Genomic DNA, 17,746 nt, shown 5'->3' with positions numbered 1-17,746 from the left:
GAGGAACAGCGCATAATGACTGCCTGTCCACTACAACGAGAACAGCCTCCTGACGGGACCCGGAGTCCTTTCGCCAAGATTCACTCTTCCTTTGCACAAGATTAGAAATGGGCACGGCTGAAGTCTGCCCTACTTACGGTCCCTTTTCTGTGTTTCTACTGCTGACCAACCCTTCCCCTCTCACACTTGCTTTGGATATACAATACCTTTGACCGAGTTACAGGTTAATCAGACTGGCCTAAGCACCTTTCCGTCTGCTGAAGCAGCTCTGTGTACCCCTGGCCTAATGTATTTTACGGTCATTTATAGTTGAATCTTGGGGAGTAGCCTTACATCCAAGTTCGAAGGGTTCCCACTCTGCGAAGCCCCTGTGGTTGCCACCCCATCTGCCAGCGTTAAGGACAGGGATGCTCCAGGATGCATGGCAGCCGGGGGAGAAACGGAGAGACAGTGTGTGCATGTGGCTGACGCCTGTTCATGCTTCCCACACACAGAAGCTAGAGATGACATTCTTACATGCTTCGGCTATTGTCTCAAGTATGATATTAATTTTGATAATTAAAAACAGAACCAGTACTAGCCTGGGAGTGTGGCTGAGATCGAGATTGTTTTGATCCCAGCTCTGACACTAACTCGCTGTCAGCAAGTCCCATTCCGTGCTGGCTTCCGTCAAATAATGAGTTGGCCTTGATGACCACCAGGGCCCCTTCCGGCCTTGACAGTCCATTTTCCAATGGTTATTTTCTGTCTAAGAGCTCATCTCAGACTTGATAACACCCAAAGATCAATCCAGCTGCTGGCAATGACTACCATACACTCGGGAGTCTGAGTTAAGCACCCATCTCTAAAGAAATCACTGCCACATCTTAGGATTTTCATGATTACCAATGAAATCATTCAAGAGAAAAGCAGATGTCCCTGGGACCTGACACCAGCTCACACAGCAGATTCTCTGACACAGATCTTCTCAACATTTGTTAAACCACAGGACAGAGGACTGAGATGTCTGGGAAATCTGGCTATGACCCAGCTCTCAGGGACTCTCTTCCTTCCATCTTCCCAGAAGCAGGGTCTTTGTGGAAATTACTTTCTATATAAAAAATATATATATATATAATATATATATATTATATATAAAAGTCAATTATGATAAAACATTTCCGTGAGTATATAACTTCTACAATACTTGCAAAAAACCCCCAAAACAGCACTTTTCTTCCCTATCCTTGATAGTGGAAGTTCAACTTCCTTCACCTCAGACCCCCAATGCACAGATCCTGCCAATGGTGATAAATTCTCAAACAGGCGTTCAATTGTAGTACAAACTCAATATGAATCTGTTTATAACCAAAAAAGCATCTCGATTTTAACTAGCTAATATGTTAAATTCAAAGTCATGTTTATGTTTAAACATTCTACAAACCCATCTTAGAAAATGGGCATGTCTGATGAGGTCCTTCCCTGTCTGAAAGGAAATTACTGAAAAGAATAAAGACATTCTGCTAAGGGGTTTGTACTCCAGAGGCACATATTTGCTTCTGCTGCAGCAACTGTGAATAGACTGAGCACAAGTGTGTGAATTTCCGAAGATTTCTTCAAGTAGGATGTTTACAAAAGAAGAAACAAACGAAAACCCTTGTATCTGAAGGCAGGCTCAGGAGCTCCAGCACTCCTTACCTCGAGTAGTAGGACTCCACGCCCAGGGCCTCCCGCACGCTGGCAATGTGCTGCTCCAGGGCCGAGCTTGTGGCTGTTGGAAGGGCTGTGCTGCTGCCCGTCTGGAAGTCACTGGAGTTTTCTACCGTGCTGTCTCCCAGGTAGTGTTCATGAAACTTCAGAATTCCTGAAATAAGACAGGCACAGCCAACATTATACCTGACTGCGGTATAAGGGGAAGGGAAGGTGGAGGGCAGAGGGCAACAAGGTCAAAGCTATGTGACCAAGAGGTCAAAGATGACAAGCATGCTGTCCTCCAAACCATGGGAAGAAATCCTAAAATCCTAGGTCTTTCAGAATTCTAGTCAGTACCATTTTTACAGTTTTCACTATCAGGTTTGGTGCATGAAAACAGGGAATTCAAGACAGGGCTTTTGCTTTTGACGATATATATTCAGAAGCTCCAGGGCTGATGACTAGTTCACATCAGTTCACATATCTTAAAACAGATGCATCTCAGAAGCAGCAACCAGGGAAAGTTCCCTTTGAGGAACGGTGCGTGAGCATGCCAAAGGTGTATTCTCCCCAGAAGTTGAACTCCTGACAAAAAATGTAGCTAGCCAAATATAGACCTTTCGTTTCACAAAAGCAAAGCAAAATAAATATGCAGCATTAAGGCCAGATAAAAACATTTTAAACCATCTTTAAATAAGACCAACTGGTCAATGGTCATTAATGGATTAAAGGAGCAAAAAACGATGGCTGTATGAAACTGAGGCAGTCTGCAGTGGTTTTCTGGCAATAAACACAGGACATATTCTCAAATGGTAATGAGGTGTGTCAGCCCTGGAAAATGCTGGTCCTCTTTGATTGGATTAAAGCCCCAGTGAAAGCTTCAGAGTCTAATTAAGAGCAAAGAGAAACAGAAAGAGAAACAATAGGAGCCTCATTATACATGACTCGTTATTACAGGGATTTGGATATGCCACCTGTCAAATCATGTCCCCAAAACATAACCACCAGAGAGAGAGAGAATGTGCTCGATGCCTCCATCATCAGCTGTATCCTCCTGAGCACCAGGGCCCTCTGGGGGCTGGGATGCAGAGATTCAGCCCACTGTGTCTGACACTCACCAAGTCACCACAGACATCACAACTCAAAACCGCTAGCATACAAAGGTCAGAGGCAAGAATGTTCTTTATGGGAAGCCTATGGAAACGTGGACTTAAGGGGAAAATTGCAAATAGTAATCCTGAGGCGTGGAATGTATAGGCGTTCTCAGAATGTAATCAGAACCCAAGAAGCACCTCAGAGCTGTCATCCAGCTATCATTTTTTAAATTAAAGGGACAGAGAGGTAATCAAGAAAAGCTTGTCAGTTCGCCTTGGCAGTTGAACTTTTTGAAATTGGCTTACAGATATCCAAGAAGCCCATTCTTCAAGATTCCCAATTATAAGATCCACTTCCTCAGTCAATAAACTCTAATTGGATCTGGTGTGTCTCCAATGCTGGTAAAACCATCAGCATTTTATTATGCAAAAAATATGGCCCTAACAGCTAATTAGTGGTTCTGTACTTAGTGAAGCTGTTAAAGTCTGAACATTTAATCCTGATTTAATCAAAGGGGATTTTTATTTCTGAAACAGATTAACAAATGAACTGGTTAAAAATGGGTTTTGCTAAACTCAGAAATTTCAAGCCTGAGACACTTCATTGATATACTGTGATAGAGTTGCCATCACCATTTCAGTCTCTTTAACTGGACCACAACAAAGGGTCACAATTATTAAATCATATCTAGAAAGAACTCGTTAGGACTTACAGCTATCGCTTTATTAGCTAATGAACAACAGTTGCCTAAAAACAGGGCTGCTGGTGACATTAATCCTCCTGCTCTTAGCCTTCCTTGATAAATGCTTCCACATTCACCAGTGGGGAGCTGTGATTTCTTGGGGGAATGAAAAAGCTGGGCTGTCTTATTAATTGAATGCCCCACCACCAGCTATCCACTGAGGTTGAGGTTTCACTGAAAGCCAACATTAGCTCCTGGATCTGATCTGTGGTAACGCACCTCTCCCACCTCTGTTCATTAGACTTTCACAGTCTGCTGTCTTAATTGCCCTGTTCCCAAGGAAAGAGATCTTACCTGCCCCAGGAGCAAGCAGCCAGCTGTACAGGTAGCCCGCCGCCAGGGAGTAGTAAAGCACTAGTCCCCTCTGGCTGTTAACCATCTCTAAGATCTGATCGATAGTGACCGGGGAGTAGGGGTCAGAGTCCTGCTGTCCTGTTTGTCGTTCTACCAGGAGATCTGCAAACGCCCTTGTCCGTCCTCTTTCTGCCACGGCCAGAGCTTCATCGTGATGGCCTAGGAGACAAAGGGATAGGCTGGGAGTCCACAGGGAGTGTGCTTATCAGAGACGGCCACCAGGTCCAGAGACCCCGGGCAGGCGGAAACCCCACGGCCTCTGCTCACCAAGACGTGGCAGACTCTCAGTCAGACTGTCAAGCGCACCCCCTGCCTCAGAGGCCGAAGGCAGTGACCACTCTTCTCAAAGCCCCCAGGTTCAGATCCCACACTCCTGTAAGCTGCTGGGCTTCCCTGTCTGGCAACCACCTCAGGAGAGCTGTTTACAGCATCCATCCTCAGTCTTGCCCACTCTGCCTCCTCACCCGGAGTTGCTCCAGGCCTCCTGGCTTCTGACCTCATCCCCTTGGCTCAGTGGACCTGATGTTCTGCTCTCTGGTTACGTTCTCACTTTCCTGCTCAGCTTGGTTCTGACTTGGTCGTGACAGTTGATCCCTCTGAGATATGGCTTGTGACCATCTTTCTATTTCTCCTCAATGCAGCTCCTCTGTGCATCACATTGACCAGCCCCGTTTCCACATTTCCCACCAAATTATACCTCTGTGTCCTTACACATGCTGGTCCATCTGCTGGAGTGCCTTTTCCTCTGTCACTTGAAATGAGGACTCCTGACAGCTGTCCTGCCTATGTCAACGACTAAATGAGGCCCTACACGTGGAGATGTCTGGTAGGCAGCATTCAAAGCATGGTGTATATATAAGTATTATAATCGCTGGAGTTTATACCTTATTCCATTCTGGGGTCCCACACACTTGCTTCTTGTCTCTTCTAGTTCCCACAGGCAAAGGGTTCAAACCTCTGAGGTCTCTAATTCTTTGAAATCGCTTTTCTCTTTTCAGTTTTTCCTCAGTCTTTTGATCCAACCTCTAAACCCACTTCGTCTAAGAAACTAGTCTGTAATCTAGTTTAAAAGCTAATGCACAAAAATGAGCACAAAAGATACAGCAACACCCTTTCAAGTGAAGACTGTCAGAAGAAATACAATGCAGAGGATTTACTTGCAATCGTAAATGTACAAACGGAAGAGCTGCTAGAACGAAGGTCCAAAGAGAGAGTGGGCAGAGGCAGGAGACCAGATGCCACAGCTCCAGCAGCACTGCAAGGATGCCCCACTTCCTGCAGTCTGTGTATCAGCAGATGAGCGGGGATTTACATGTGTGTATGCAAATGTCTCCTCTTCCTCTATTAAGTTATTAACTGGAACAGCAGGGACGATTTCTGTACACACTGAAAAATTGGCCCCAAAGTGCTAGACAGACTTAACACTGTGATTATAACAGATAATAAATTGTAATCCCAGGCAATGAGCACAGTTAATAGACACAATTTTTAAGGGGAAGTTTGAGTATTCATATATATATAAAGCAAAGGACAGGTTACTGGCGAGGCCTTAACAACCAACTTCAAAGACATTGTTTATTCCAATGGACACCTACTTAACCCAACTTCTGGGCTGCAGAAAATGGTCTGCAGAGATGGGCAGGCCTGAGGGGAAGCAGAGCTGGAATCAGGTGGCTGCCACAGTTAAGCCAGGTAAGGGGAGGGGGTGCTGCCCCAATGCAACATGGCACACCAGCCCGGGAGAGTTGTCACTGACAGTGTCACGGTCACGGGGAAGACAGTACACACATTTACTAGACAGCAGCATTAAAGGATGTGTGGCAATGAACCAGGGAAGAGGCCAGTGACTTCTCCGGTGCCTGCCCCCATGTACCGATGGGCAGAGGGAACCTGGTGGGAGCACCTGCTTCAGGCACCCTGTCTCCAGGACAGCTCCTCTGGCTCCTGGGTCTGCCTGCCAAGCCTTTTTGTTTCCACAAACAAGTCACACCCTACTGGACCCCCAACTTCCATCTGCTGACGGACTAAGAGCTTCCAGAGGTCAGGAGCTGGGCCTTCCTGACAGGCATGCGGCATAACATTTGTTGGATGTATGAACGAATTTTCAAAGGCTAGGTTGTGGTTGTGGCTTCAGTTCTGCCGTGACAACAACTGTATTTCATCACAGTGCTCACTAAACGACTCAGACACGGGGTGCACGTGCAGGGTGGAAACCCCACCGCTTGCTCTCACCGAGGCTGACGAGCACTCGCTGCAAGGCCTGGTAGGAGGACGTCTGCAGGTCGAAGAGGGAGAGCTTGTAGTCTGTGCTCAGCTGCGCCTCGTGTCGGATCGTCTCAAACAAGGCTGATGCCCGGTAGAGCTGCAAGGGGGGGAGGAGAACATTATCCATCTTCTAGAAACTATGGGCCAGCCGTGCCCTGACTAGAGACCACTGCTGCTCACATCTTGGTATACCATGGAAAAGTTGTTTTCAGAGTCTCCATTTCCAGACCTGAAAAGGCATCAGCTGGATCATACTTGGGAAATGAGAGTTTGTGTAATCAATTTTTGACAGACAAAGGGATGTAAAAGACAGGAGTAAAAGACTCATAGTCTGAAAGTTGTGAAAAAAGATTAGCTATTAATGCAATCAAGTCTTGATTTTGATTAAAACAAATGCAAAGCCTCTGCTCTTGTCATCAAGCCACTGTAATTCACCACCCCACGCCTCCCAGTAAAGAAGGGCTGGGATGGGAGCGAGAGGGCGGGGTGGGGGGGCAGGCTAGAGACGCCTGAGGTGGGGTGGCGGGGGGATGAGCCGTGAGGACAGCTGTGCTCTCAAGAGGAGGAGGGGGCTTTGTCCAGGCTGTTCCGAACCAGATGTTACTCCACACAGCTGTGCTCCAGAAACCGTGTCCACGCACATGGACACCCCAACACCAGACACACAACGCTCCTAAGGAGACACTGTCCTGCTGCTCTCACAGTTTTTCTGTCAGTGGGACCATGAGGCTTTTCTCTGATACTTATAGGCGGAAACAGTATCAAAGTTTAAATTCATGCAAATGTAAAGAACAGAATTCTAAGACTAAGGGACTGAGACCAGGAGAAAGGAACGTACTCCTGACCCTGCCACGAATTTGCTGGTGGACTTTCAGGAAGACTCAGGGCCTCGGCTTCTTCTCTATAAAGGGATGGTTATCACTCTAGCTCACAGGGTCATTGAGGAATACACTCAGTTAGTGAAAGTACTTTGAAAACTATAAATCACTGTATCAATACAAACTTTAATATCTGAAACGAGAAAACTAGAGGATTAATTCTTTAAACTGTAAAATGCCGTAATATCAGGCACATCATGTCCTCAGTCCCAGGAGCCTGGATTCATCAATCTTAGGCCCCTTTGCTAATGCAGCACCCTCCACGGTAACGGCTGCCTCAGCGGCTGAGCATGTGATTTTTGAAGCCATCTCACAACTTCTGCAACCCGACAGAGGGATCTTTGACTAGAGACCACTCCGGGGATCTTTCTAATTTCCAGAGCCAGACTGAGAGGAGATTTCTCTTCAACTGTTGGTTGAACATATGCAGAAACATGAACTGTGTGTGTGTGTGTGTGTATGTGTATGAAAGAGAGGGAGAGGGAGGGGGAGAAGGAGAAGGGAACGAGGCATCTAGTGATATAATTAGAAACCTACAAAGACAGTAAATCCAATAATTATGAATTCTCAGATTACTTCTGTCAAGAAATGTATGTAATGTCATATTAAGGTTTTTTGAGGAACAGCAGCACATAATACAAGAATTCCAAAGAAATTATTGAGAAATCTATCTCACAAGTGAACAAATCTTTACTATGGTTAACATGTCTGGGCTGATACAGGCTGAATATCTTGTACATCAACCCAAGAGCACAAGTCAACACCTTCTGACAAATGTCATCACTGCTAGGATCGTAATCTCAAGATCTTCCATGCTTCTCGAAACAAAATCTACTCAGAAAAGGCTCCTCCTGCTCACCTGATGTTGGGCCTCCTCCAGATTCCCACTCGCCCAGAGGGAGAGGCCCAGCCCATGGCGGATTTTGGCTTCGTCTTCTCTTCGGCCCAGTTGCTCTGCTAACCTTAAACCTGAATTCAGAGAGAGAAATTTTGAGGACGTATAGAAGACAGACAATTCCACCCTGCCAAGGAGTCCTAGAGGGTAATTCTGCCTCGGGTGGATATGAAGGTTGTCAGCAACACAGCGAGATAAAATGCAGGACAACAGCAGACTCAGCCAAGGCAGAGTAAGCGTTGTTTTCCAATTCTGTGTTAGCAGCGACCTTTCCAGGTCACTCCAAGATGCCCCAGCAAGAGCTCAGTCGATGGCTATCAGCAGGAGACAGGTTTGCAGGGCAGGCAGAAACACCGAAGCAAACAGAACCCAACTGGCTGCCCTCCCCACTGTAAAATCCCTAGCTTTGCAAATGAAAACTCCAGGCCCAGAAATGTATTGAACCCAATTCTCAGGCTGGCAACAGTCTTTCTGACAGTTCCACAATCAAGTACAGAAGCCCAGTTCAGATCTCTCCTATCACCCGTGCACAGCATCCAATCAGCATCGACGGGAGACATATCGGATATCCTTCTGGAAGCAGAATGCTCGCACTGCCTTACCCTGCCTTCTGGTACTGATACCACTGACGCATTTCACATTCGATCTGCTTTTCCTTTAAGGCTGAGACTCTGATGTGCCTCAGTGGGGATGCAGAACAAGTGCTTTTGTGAGTCAAAAACTTTAGAGGAGACTGTCCTCATTCTACTGGCCTTCAGATAGGCACCAGCAGTTTGGGTCACTTACTCACAACAAGCTTCTGGATTTCAGGACACTGGCAACCTCCCGGGCTTTGAGCGAGTCAAATCTGAAGGCAACCTTTTGTTGTGTGGGTCACTAAGCAGTTCTCAGCATCATTCTGCCCTCGTTATCCTGCTCTCTGTACTGAGAAGTCAGCTTGTGCCGAGACAGCAGGAAGGCCCCCATGCTACAACTGTACACACAAAGGAAGGACTTCCTCTTTATAATCTAATTCAGGGTGAATGGGAACCTGCCTCTGAGCATGCTGGGCCCACTCAGTTTCAGACTTCTGAAAAAGAATCGAGTCAGTTGAGAGGCTAATAAAAGTTAGACTCAGGTTCAAGCTCCCTAAAATATCATGTATCTCAAAATGCACATAACTCAGAAAACTTAGCAACAGCATTTTACATTTAAATCATGTCACTGGGTAACAAAAACAATATGTACTAGCAAATTATTCACATTTTAAAATACTTCACAGAGTGGGGACAGAAATAGAAGAAATGGTTCTTGGGTGAAAACAAGCAGGAGGCTGGTTGTTTTAACCTTCAACCAGCTAACCCTATTCACTCTTCAGGATTGCTCTCCTTGCCAGGCCTGGGCCTCCGAGCTGGAAGTTCACTGTGGCAACCCCTCCAGAAGGTATGTTCTGTGCAAGCAGGGACTTGACCATGCTCCCTGCTGGATCCCATAGTGGGGACCCTCCCTGGCCCCATGGTCAGAAGTTCAACAGTGAAGAGCAAACACGTAGACACGACATCTGTGTTGTCCCAGTTTCCACCTGCTTCTGCTCTGAGGATCTGACCCAGCCATCCGGCCCTCCTGGAGCCAAGTTGGCTCTAGCTCCCTTGCCTTATTTGCAAAAAAGAGAAAAAACTGGATGAGACCAGTGGTTTCAATCAAGGGTAACTACACAACCCACAGAGCTTGTTCAAAGGACTCTGACCAGGCCCACCTACGAGACTCTATTGCACATGGGTGATGTGGTGCTAGTCCACAGCCCCTCCTGGAAGTCAGGAAAGAGAACCAAAGTGGTTTCCAACTGAACTGTGGCCTCTTTGCAAGAGACTGAAGACTCAACTCAGAGCACTCAGGAAGGGCCCAATATGGGTCCTGCACCTATAACAACTCATGTGAAGAGGCGTCTGGATGGGCCCAAGAGGAACGTCAGGCTCTGGGGTAGACCACATCCACTAAAAAGACACTGTGGAGACGCCACAAGTAATTTAGATTTCTGCAAGACTTAAAGTTACAACAATAAAAAAAACAGCTTTCCATAAATATAGAATTATGTTACAATATCTCAGGCAAAGCAGCTGCTTCATGGAAATAATATTTCAGGAAAAACCAAAGAACACAGCTGAAAGGTTGTCATACGCTAGGCCTGAATTTAATAGTTTTCACATATTCAACTGAAAACTGCCCCCAGTCTGTTAGAATTTTACCACAGTCTAGTTTCAGGAAACCAAAAGCCAACTCTCATATTTAATGCATTGAGGCAGAGCTCCCATTGAGTGGAAGCCAAATAATGTCTGGGGAGTGGCTTACAGCTTCCCAGTAACCTCTCAGCCTGCAGGCCGGGGCAAGATCTGGTCTGCGCAGAGGGTCACCCTGCCCATCAGCCGCCGGCCCGTTCTCCACTGTGTGCTGCCTCTCTCCTGGCTCCCAGCCGGGGCTCAGGAGTGATCGTGGACGCGACTGCCCCAGCCTGGCTCTGTTCTAGGAGGCGGTGTGGGGTCTCATGTGGTTCCTGGGATCAAGAAACCTGGGCTGAGCCCCATGCCACCACTGACTGACCACGTGGTCAGGATCAAGCCACTGCATTGTGAGCCTCAGGTCACTTAGCTGCCAATGGGAATGAAAAGATATGCTTCTCAGGGTTACTAAGAGAATTAAATCCAATATAGATAAACTATGTATGGAAAGTTTTTTGGAAACCACACATGAGCGTTTTTGCTGGAAATCAGTACCCCTTTCCTTTATACTCAAGAGCCAAGAACACTGCGCCTGCTGTGCCCCCTTCCAGGTGATAACACGCCATGGCCCTGTGAGAACAAGTGCTTTCCAGGAGGGCTTCTGGAGTCGAAGGCAAACACATGGCCACAGCGCTCCTGCGTGGTGAGGGAGGAAGCGCCACAGGCCCACCTGTGCGCAGGCAGCCGCATGGAGCCTCTGCCAGAGAGGGAACAGGGCCGGGGGAAGTGAAGGAAGCAGGCACCTTCCGGGCCAGCCCCGCCCCGGGGGTAACCAATGCTGGGAAACCCGGCTGACAGCTTGAGCGACCCTCAGACGGATGCTGCTGGATTAGACCCTGGCATCACCCTTCAGTGGACTTCCACATAGTGCTGACGCGGCTCAGGTATTGTCTAGTGGACAACGGGCTCAGAACCGCTGCGCATCTCCTGATGCAGAGCATTAAACTGTATGTGATTAGATCTAACGTCATCTTGTGGAGGTGTTTTTCATTCAGTGGAGGGCTCTGAAAAGCAAGGAGGGTGTCAGCTCCCTGGACAGCTGGCAAGCAGAGTGAGACAAGCTGGGTAATGCATCCAGGAGAGCGGAAAGAACTGTGAACTCTTAACGAGCACCCACAGGGGGACACCGTGGTTTTGGAGTTGAACTGATGATGTAGCCTCTGAAACCTCACTCCAGGTTGAGATGGTCACTCACACGAGTACATTTCCTCCTGGGCAGACTGTGAGCTCAGTCTCAGAGTAGACTGAGAAGCTGCATAGACCTTTCCACTTACCTTCCTGCAAGTACATGACTGCCTGGGAGTAGTTCTGCAGAGCGTGATGCGTCCTTCCCAGGCTGCTGTAAGACACCGTCTTGGCCACCAAGTCGTTCATCTGTGCAGCAATGCTCAAGTGCTGTTCCTGATAGACCACAGCTCTCTCGAAGGTGCCCAGGGACTCATAGGTCAGGCCCAGGTTCCCGTAGGCCCGGCCCTGGCACGTGGGGTTGTTGGTCTCCTCGGCAATCTGCAGATCCAGCTGGTGGTACTGCAGGGCTGTATCGTACTCCCCCATCTGCTGGTACACACCCCCCAGGCCACAGGCTGCATCACTTTCCAGAGCTCGGTCCTTCATCTCTCTAGCAATGTTCAGCTGGCGTTCAAGGCAGGAAATGGCTTGTTCATAATTCCCTAATTGGCTGTGCAGACTTCCCAGCTCGCCGTAGGCCTGGGCTTTATTAAAGGCCTCCCCGAGCTCATGGGCGACCACGAGCCTCTTTTCAAAGCACACCAGGGCTTGCTGCAAGCTCCCCATTGCCCTGTGGGGATGTAGACAGAAAAGCAATGATATTATTTTGTGCAGGTGCAGACATGCTAAAGCCCCTGAGAAAATGAAAAGCATTTGTCACTGTCACTTACTATAGAAGCTCTTAACTCCTCTTCTAGCTAAAATCTATCATGTGCCCTTAGAGTGAGATGCAGGGGAATTTCATAATCTGGAAAGCAATTCAAGAGTCATCCCTTAGTGACCTTCCCAAGAGCCTGAGATTCAATGGGATATACATCCCAGAGGAAACATAAAATATATTAATAGGCACAATGATAGCAAGTGAACTGTTTGGTTCTTTGGGCCTCCCAATTTCCACTACCGCACAGACTATGTTTTTGAAATCACTTTACAGTGGTGATAAATCTTTCACCCTGAGCTTCTCAGAGCACTCTGTGGGTGATGATTTAGTCTGACCCTTGCCCTTCCTCCTCTCCAGGAGCCCTAATCCCCTGCCTGTCTGGAGAGGCCATATATTGTGCAGACACAGACACCTTCTTGGGTTCCCCACACCCAGGAGGAAAGCAGCGCCTTGGCCAACAGTGTGTCTTGTTGTGCTGCTAAGAGATGACACGATAGGAGGGAGAAAGGCGTGGACTCCGGCAGCAGACCAAACCAGCTGTGTAGGACACATGGATTCCTTTCCCTGAGCTTCAGTTTCTGGACGCTGATAAATCCCACATCCCATAGCCAATGATGATAAATGTAGACTAATACACGACTGCAATAAATATTAAACAAGATATCTGCACAAGGTGCCTAGCATGATGATAGTATATGCTCGTTCACTCCACCTCTTTTGAGGTGGCTTTCCCTAAAAGCAACAATACGGGGTCCAAGTAATTGGTAGGTAGAGACGTTATATTAATGAACACATTCATATAATGTGAGGGGCAATCAGAAAAGATAAGTTAGATCGATTCATTCTTCTTTGCCATTCCTATTCTCTCTTTTAGTCTGCTCATTATGATGTAGTCGAAAAGGCCCTGCATTTGGAGTCAGAGAGTCCTGCGTTAAACTCTCAGCTGTCCCTTTCAAGCTGTGTAATCCTGGACATAAACTCTGGGCCTTAGTTTCTTCCTCCGTGACACAAGGGTAGAAATACCCCTGCTAAACTCACAGAATCACTGGAGGCAGCAAATGAGCGGTGTAGGGAGCTGCTCTGCAGTCAGTCTGCTGCCAGGCGGACAGACCAGCTGCCCCCAGGGCAGCTTCACTAACCACCCTGTCCCCGTCATTTTTACCTGTGCCCATTTCCCAGGCCTCGGTAAGCCTTGGCTTGGTCTTGCATGCGATTCAGACTCTGGGCAACAGATAAATACTGTTCATAGTACTTGATAGCTTCCTCATAGTCGCCCAGGGCCTCGTAGCAATCCCCCAGGTTGCCATAGGCCCGGCCCCTGTCGAGCACAGACTCGTTCCCACTCAGCTGCTGCAGCATGGCCAGCTGCTGCTCGAAGTAGCCGATGGCTTCTTCCATCACATTCATGTTCATCTTTGTGATGCCCATGTTGCCATAGACCTGGGCTTCAAGACTTGGGTCCTTCAGTTTCTGCCCTAGATCCAGCTGCTCTTCGTAACACTTGAAAGCCATTGTGTACTTCCCCAGGGCCATGTAGACTGCGGCCAGGTGCCCATGAGCTCTGCACTCTCCCGGCAGGTCACTCAGCTCCTGATATACCTCCAGCTCCTGCGTGTGATAACCCAAGGCCTTGTCATGTTTCTGGATCATTCGGTATGCGGTGCCCAGGGCTGCATATGCACTGGCCTCCAGTCTCCTGTCCTTCACGTGGTGAGCCAAGCCCAGCTGCTGCTCATAGAATTTTATTGCACCATTGATATCTTTTTTACAGATGAATATATCGCCCAGGTTCCCCAGGGCTCTAAATTTAGCTTGGGAATTATTCAGGGACTGGGCTAGGGACAGTAGGTACTTTTGACACTCTTCAGCTTTGCTGAAATTCAGCAGAGCCTTGAATGCTAAGCCCAAGTTGCAGTAAGCTTTTGCTTGACTCAATTTGTCGTGAAGGTCTTTGGCCAGGGCCAGATCCTGCTCATAGTACTTTACCGCCTCCTGGTAATTTCCAAGGCAGTAATGGGCGTAGCCGAGGTTGTGGCAGACCTTCCCTTCTCCCTCCATGTCTTGGAGGTCGGGCGCAAGCCGGAGGTACTGTTCGTAATAGGGGGCGGCCTGGACGTACTCCCCTCGAGAGCAGTGGAAGTTGCCCAGGTTGCTGAGAGCCCGTGCCTCACTCTGCACATCTCGCAGCTCCCGGGCGATGTTCAAGTGGTTCTGATAGTGCTGGAGGGCCCGGTCGTGGGCGCCCAGGGCCTGGTAGGCCACGGCGAGGTTACCGTGCGTGGATGCCTGGGAGGCACGGTCGTTCACTTCCATGGAGATCTGTAGCTCCTGCCGGTGGTACTTGACCGCCTGGTCGTACATGCCCAGAGCATTGTAGGCATTGCCCATGTTTCCATAGGCACGGCCCTGGGCGGCGTAGTCGCTCAGCTCCTGGGCGATGCACAAGTGGGTCTTGTGGAGTCTCAGTGCAGTGCCATAGTCACCTTTCATCTGGTGTATGATCCCTGAGAAAGAGCACAGAAGAAAAGGGTTCGAGTGACTGATTAGCAATAAAATGTAATTTGCAACTCGATTTATACTCCACTACAATCCAGATGAATGAAAAGAATTTAAAATAACAGAAGGTAGAATTAAATATTTATCAGCTCTCCAGAGGGGGAATAGCTTTCTAAGCTTCAAAGCAACAGAAAAAAAACACACACACAAAACACACTGATAGATTTGGTTACAGAAATAGTAAGTTTTATACTACAAATAGATGCCTAAAATTAAAAGGCAAACAATACTGGGAAATATATAAATCGTATACAAAAAATTCAATAGCTATTGTGTGTAAAGATTTAACTGGGTTTGATTAAAAAAAAAATCAAGACCTTAATTTACTGAAATAGGCAGACAACTCATATCCAAGGAAATACAAAGAGTAACCACAGGGGAAAATGTTAATTTCTTTTAGTGATCAAAGAAATGCACAATAAAGCAACTCTGAAGTACCATTTTACTAAATTTTACTTCTACTAAATTAGCAAACAAAAAATTTAAACAATACCCTGTACCAGTGAGGTGGCCCTGAAACTAGTAAACCCATCAACTGCAGGACATAAATAGGAATAGCCTCTGGAGGAGCGGGGAGACAGCCTCACCCCCGGAGCTGCTCAGGCCCTGCAGTCCTGCTCAGGGGAGTGTCTTCTCAGGAAATCCTCAGAAGTTTTACGCCTGACAGTCTTCACTGCAGGATTATGGATTAGTGGAAGATCAGAAACATCTTCAATGGCAAACACTGGGGGTTGTATAAGTACATTTCGGTACATCAACTCAATAGGGGATTATGCAGTCATTAAAAAAATCACTACGAAGACTATGCAGAAAAACAGGGAAAAACGAGTTCTTGCAATAATGTTAAGTGGAAAAAGCAAAGAACAGTGTTGTATGCTCCCTGTAACAATGATGAGGAAAATGAATGTGTGCACATGGACAAGACCTCAGGGGATTATGAAAAGATAAAAACAGTTGCCTTGTTAGGTGATGGGATTTGAATGATTTTTGTTTCAAAATTTCTTCTAATTTTGCTATCCAGCTTTTATAGTCAACAATAATAGCACTTCAAACAGCTCTCATAAACTATGCTATAGCTGCTAAGCTAAGTGGTTGTTTTTACAAGCAGTTCAAAATGAGATATATCATAAATATCATAAATATAAAGCAGTTGCAAACGAGGGATATCATAAAAGGAACTTGGGAAGCGCTTTTAAGGACAGCCTGGTTCATTCCAGTTGGGGCTGGGTGGGAGACACAGAAAAGGCAAAAGGATCTAGTATGCAAACAGGTTTCTCCCTGCCCTTGGTTTTGAACATGCTTTTCTATGCACCAACACGTGAACTTTGTACTGGTGACCAAAACCAGCAGAAGTATAAGAACTCAAAAACACCAAGATGGGTTCTCTCGCTGAAACGTCTGAAATGAAAATAGAGGCATTGAGAAAGCAAGCTATCAAAAGCCAGCCTCTGCAATTTGCTTATCTTTACAACACCTTTCCTTCCTTCCTTCATTCACTCACTTACACACTGACCCAGCAAATATTAACTGAACATTTATTGTGTACCAAGCCTTGTGGTGGACAACACACAGGGAGAGAAATGAAGACACAAGTCTGCCCTCAGAAAGCACACAGGGTCATAAGGGAGACAGTCATGAACCAAATACTGTCAACACACATAATACAAGCTGAAGTGAGCAGGGTGTGGGGGAGAGAGGAGCATGCCAGGGCCACTCCTTTGGTCCTGACTCCCCCGCTGCCTGCAGCGGAGGTCTGTCCGGCCCTAGGAATCATGCCTGTCTCTGGATCCAGCCATCCGTATGACATTAACTGGATTCAGGACACTGGATAAATCATTTGGCCTCTTTGAGAATTTTTTGAGTTCATCCATAAATTGAGGAAAATGATAATCTTGATACCAACCTTAGGATAGTAGTGAGGATCAAATGAAATAATGTATGTGTAAGCTCACTGTAAACTATAAAGTGAAATTCAAATATTAGTTACTGAAATTACTATATACTTCCAGGGAAGGGAATTCTCAAGGTGGTAGAGATTAAACAAACTATGGTAATTCTTCTGTGTATTTCCTTGTACAAGCTAAATATTTCAGTTTAAAATAAGCAAATTATGGTACTCTATATGATGGAATAACATGGTACCATTAAAAATGGTGAAGTAGAAGTTTACATATTGACATGGGAAAAAATAAAATGTATTAAGGGGTTATATGGGCTTCCCCAGTGGCTCAGCAGTAAAGAATCCTCCTGTAATGCAGGAGATGTGGGTTTGATCCCTGGATTGGGAGGATCCCCTGGAGGAGGGCACAGCAACCCACTTGAGTAATCTTGCCTGGAGAATCCCATGGACAGAGGAGCCTGGTGGGCTATAGTCCATAGGGTCACAAAGAGTAGACACAACTGAAGTGACTGAGCAAAGGGGTTATATGGGCACAAAATAGTATCCTTAATAAAAACATTAGTAGGGTACATGCATGTGTATGTATAGATATATGTTTATACTTATATACACAGTATACATTTTTAAAAATGTTAACAGTAGTAATTTTGGGGTGGTGGAATTTTGCTGTATTTTATAGGATTTTTCCATGATGAATGCATAACACTTGGTTTAAAAATTAATCAAATATTTTTGAAACTCTGCTCCAATTGGAGCAGATTAGATCTGGTCACTCCCCTGGATCGGGGATGACACTGGCATCCCAGCTGGAAGGAACAGATTTTCAAAGACTGTTTCAAGGTTAGAAACTCTAAGCTGCCCAAAACGCATTACCTCAGAATCACCTGAAACCCTTTTAGTGGTGAAAAATTACTAGTGAAAGAAACATTTTAGTTCTGAAGGCCTGAATGTGGCCTGGATCCCTAACCTGCTTTTACCTAAAGTGGAAACTTGTAAGGTTTCAAATTTCCAGGTGTCCTTAGTGGAAATGCATCCTTTACTCCCTCTCTGCTCAGCTTTGTATGAGGAGAGACAAGCAGCAGGATGCCTGCCCTGCTGTGAGTGCAGAGCCAGAGCCAGGGAGGGTGGCAGGAGTGTCCTCACAGCCCTCTCACACTTCCCCTCACAGCCATGCCTTTACAACGATTTTTAAGGCAATATGGTCACTAATCGGTCGCTAAGATGATGGTAAGAGGAAGCCAGCAGCG

At 46.7% G+C, this 17,746-nt stretch overlaps 1 protein-coding gene across 5 annotated transcripts in view; it reads right to left on the bottom strand.

Annotated features, from left to right (window-relative positions):
- TTC28 (tetratricopeptide repeat domain 28) overlaps positions 1 to 17,746 on the bottom strand; it is a 581,567-nt gene that overhangs the window by 76,291 nt on the left and 487,530 nt on the right. For all 5 annotated transcript variants that reach the window (XM_081542775.1, XM_081542776.1, XM_081542779.1 and 2 more), the window contains 6 exons: positions 13,206 to 14,547; positions 11,430 to 11,953; positions 7,865 to 7,974; positions 6,095 to 6,224; positions 3,803 to 4,021; positions 1,678 to 1,843 (listed from right to left, as the gene is read on the bottom strand). In XM_081542775.1, the coding sequence (XP_081398901.1) occupies positions 1,678 to 1,843; positions 3,803 to 4,021; positions 6,095 to 6,224; positions 7,865 to 7,974; positions 11,430 to 11,953; positions 13,206 to 14,547 (2,491 nt within the window). The remainder of the gene's footprint in view (positions 1 to 1,677; positions 1,844 to 3,802; positions 4,022 to 6,094; positions 6,225 to 7,864; positions 7,975 to 11,429; positions 11,954 to 13,205; positions 14,548 to 17,746) is intronic.

Source organism: Giraffa tippelskirchi, chromosome 11 (genome assembly GCF_054371585.1).
Source record: "Giraffa tippelskirchi isolate mGirTip1 chromosome 11, T2T-mGirTip1v1.2.pri, whole genome shotgun sequence".
Lineage (NCBI taxonomy): Eukaryota > Metazoa > Chordata > Mammalia > Artiodactyla > Giraffidae > Giraffa > Giraffa tippelskirchi.
The sequence above is the reverse complement of the archived record's forward strand: the minus strand, read 5'-3'. Positions and strand labels throughout refer to the sequence as shown.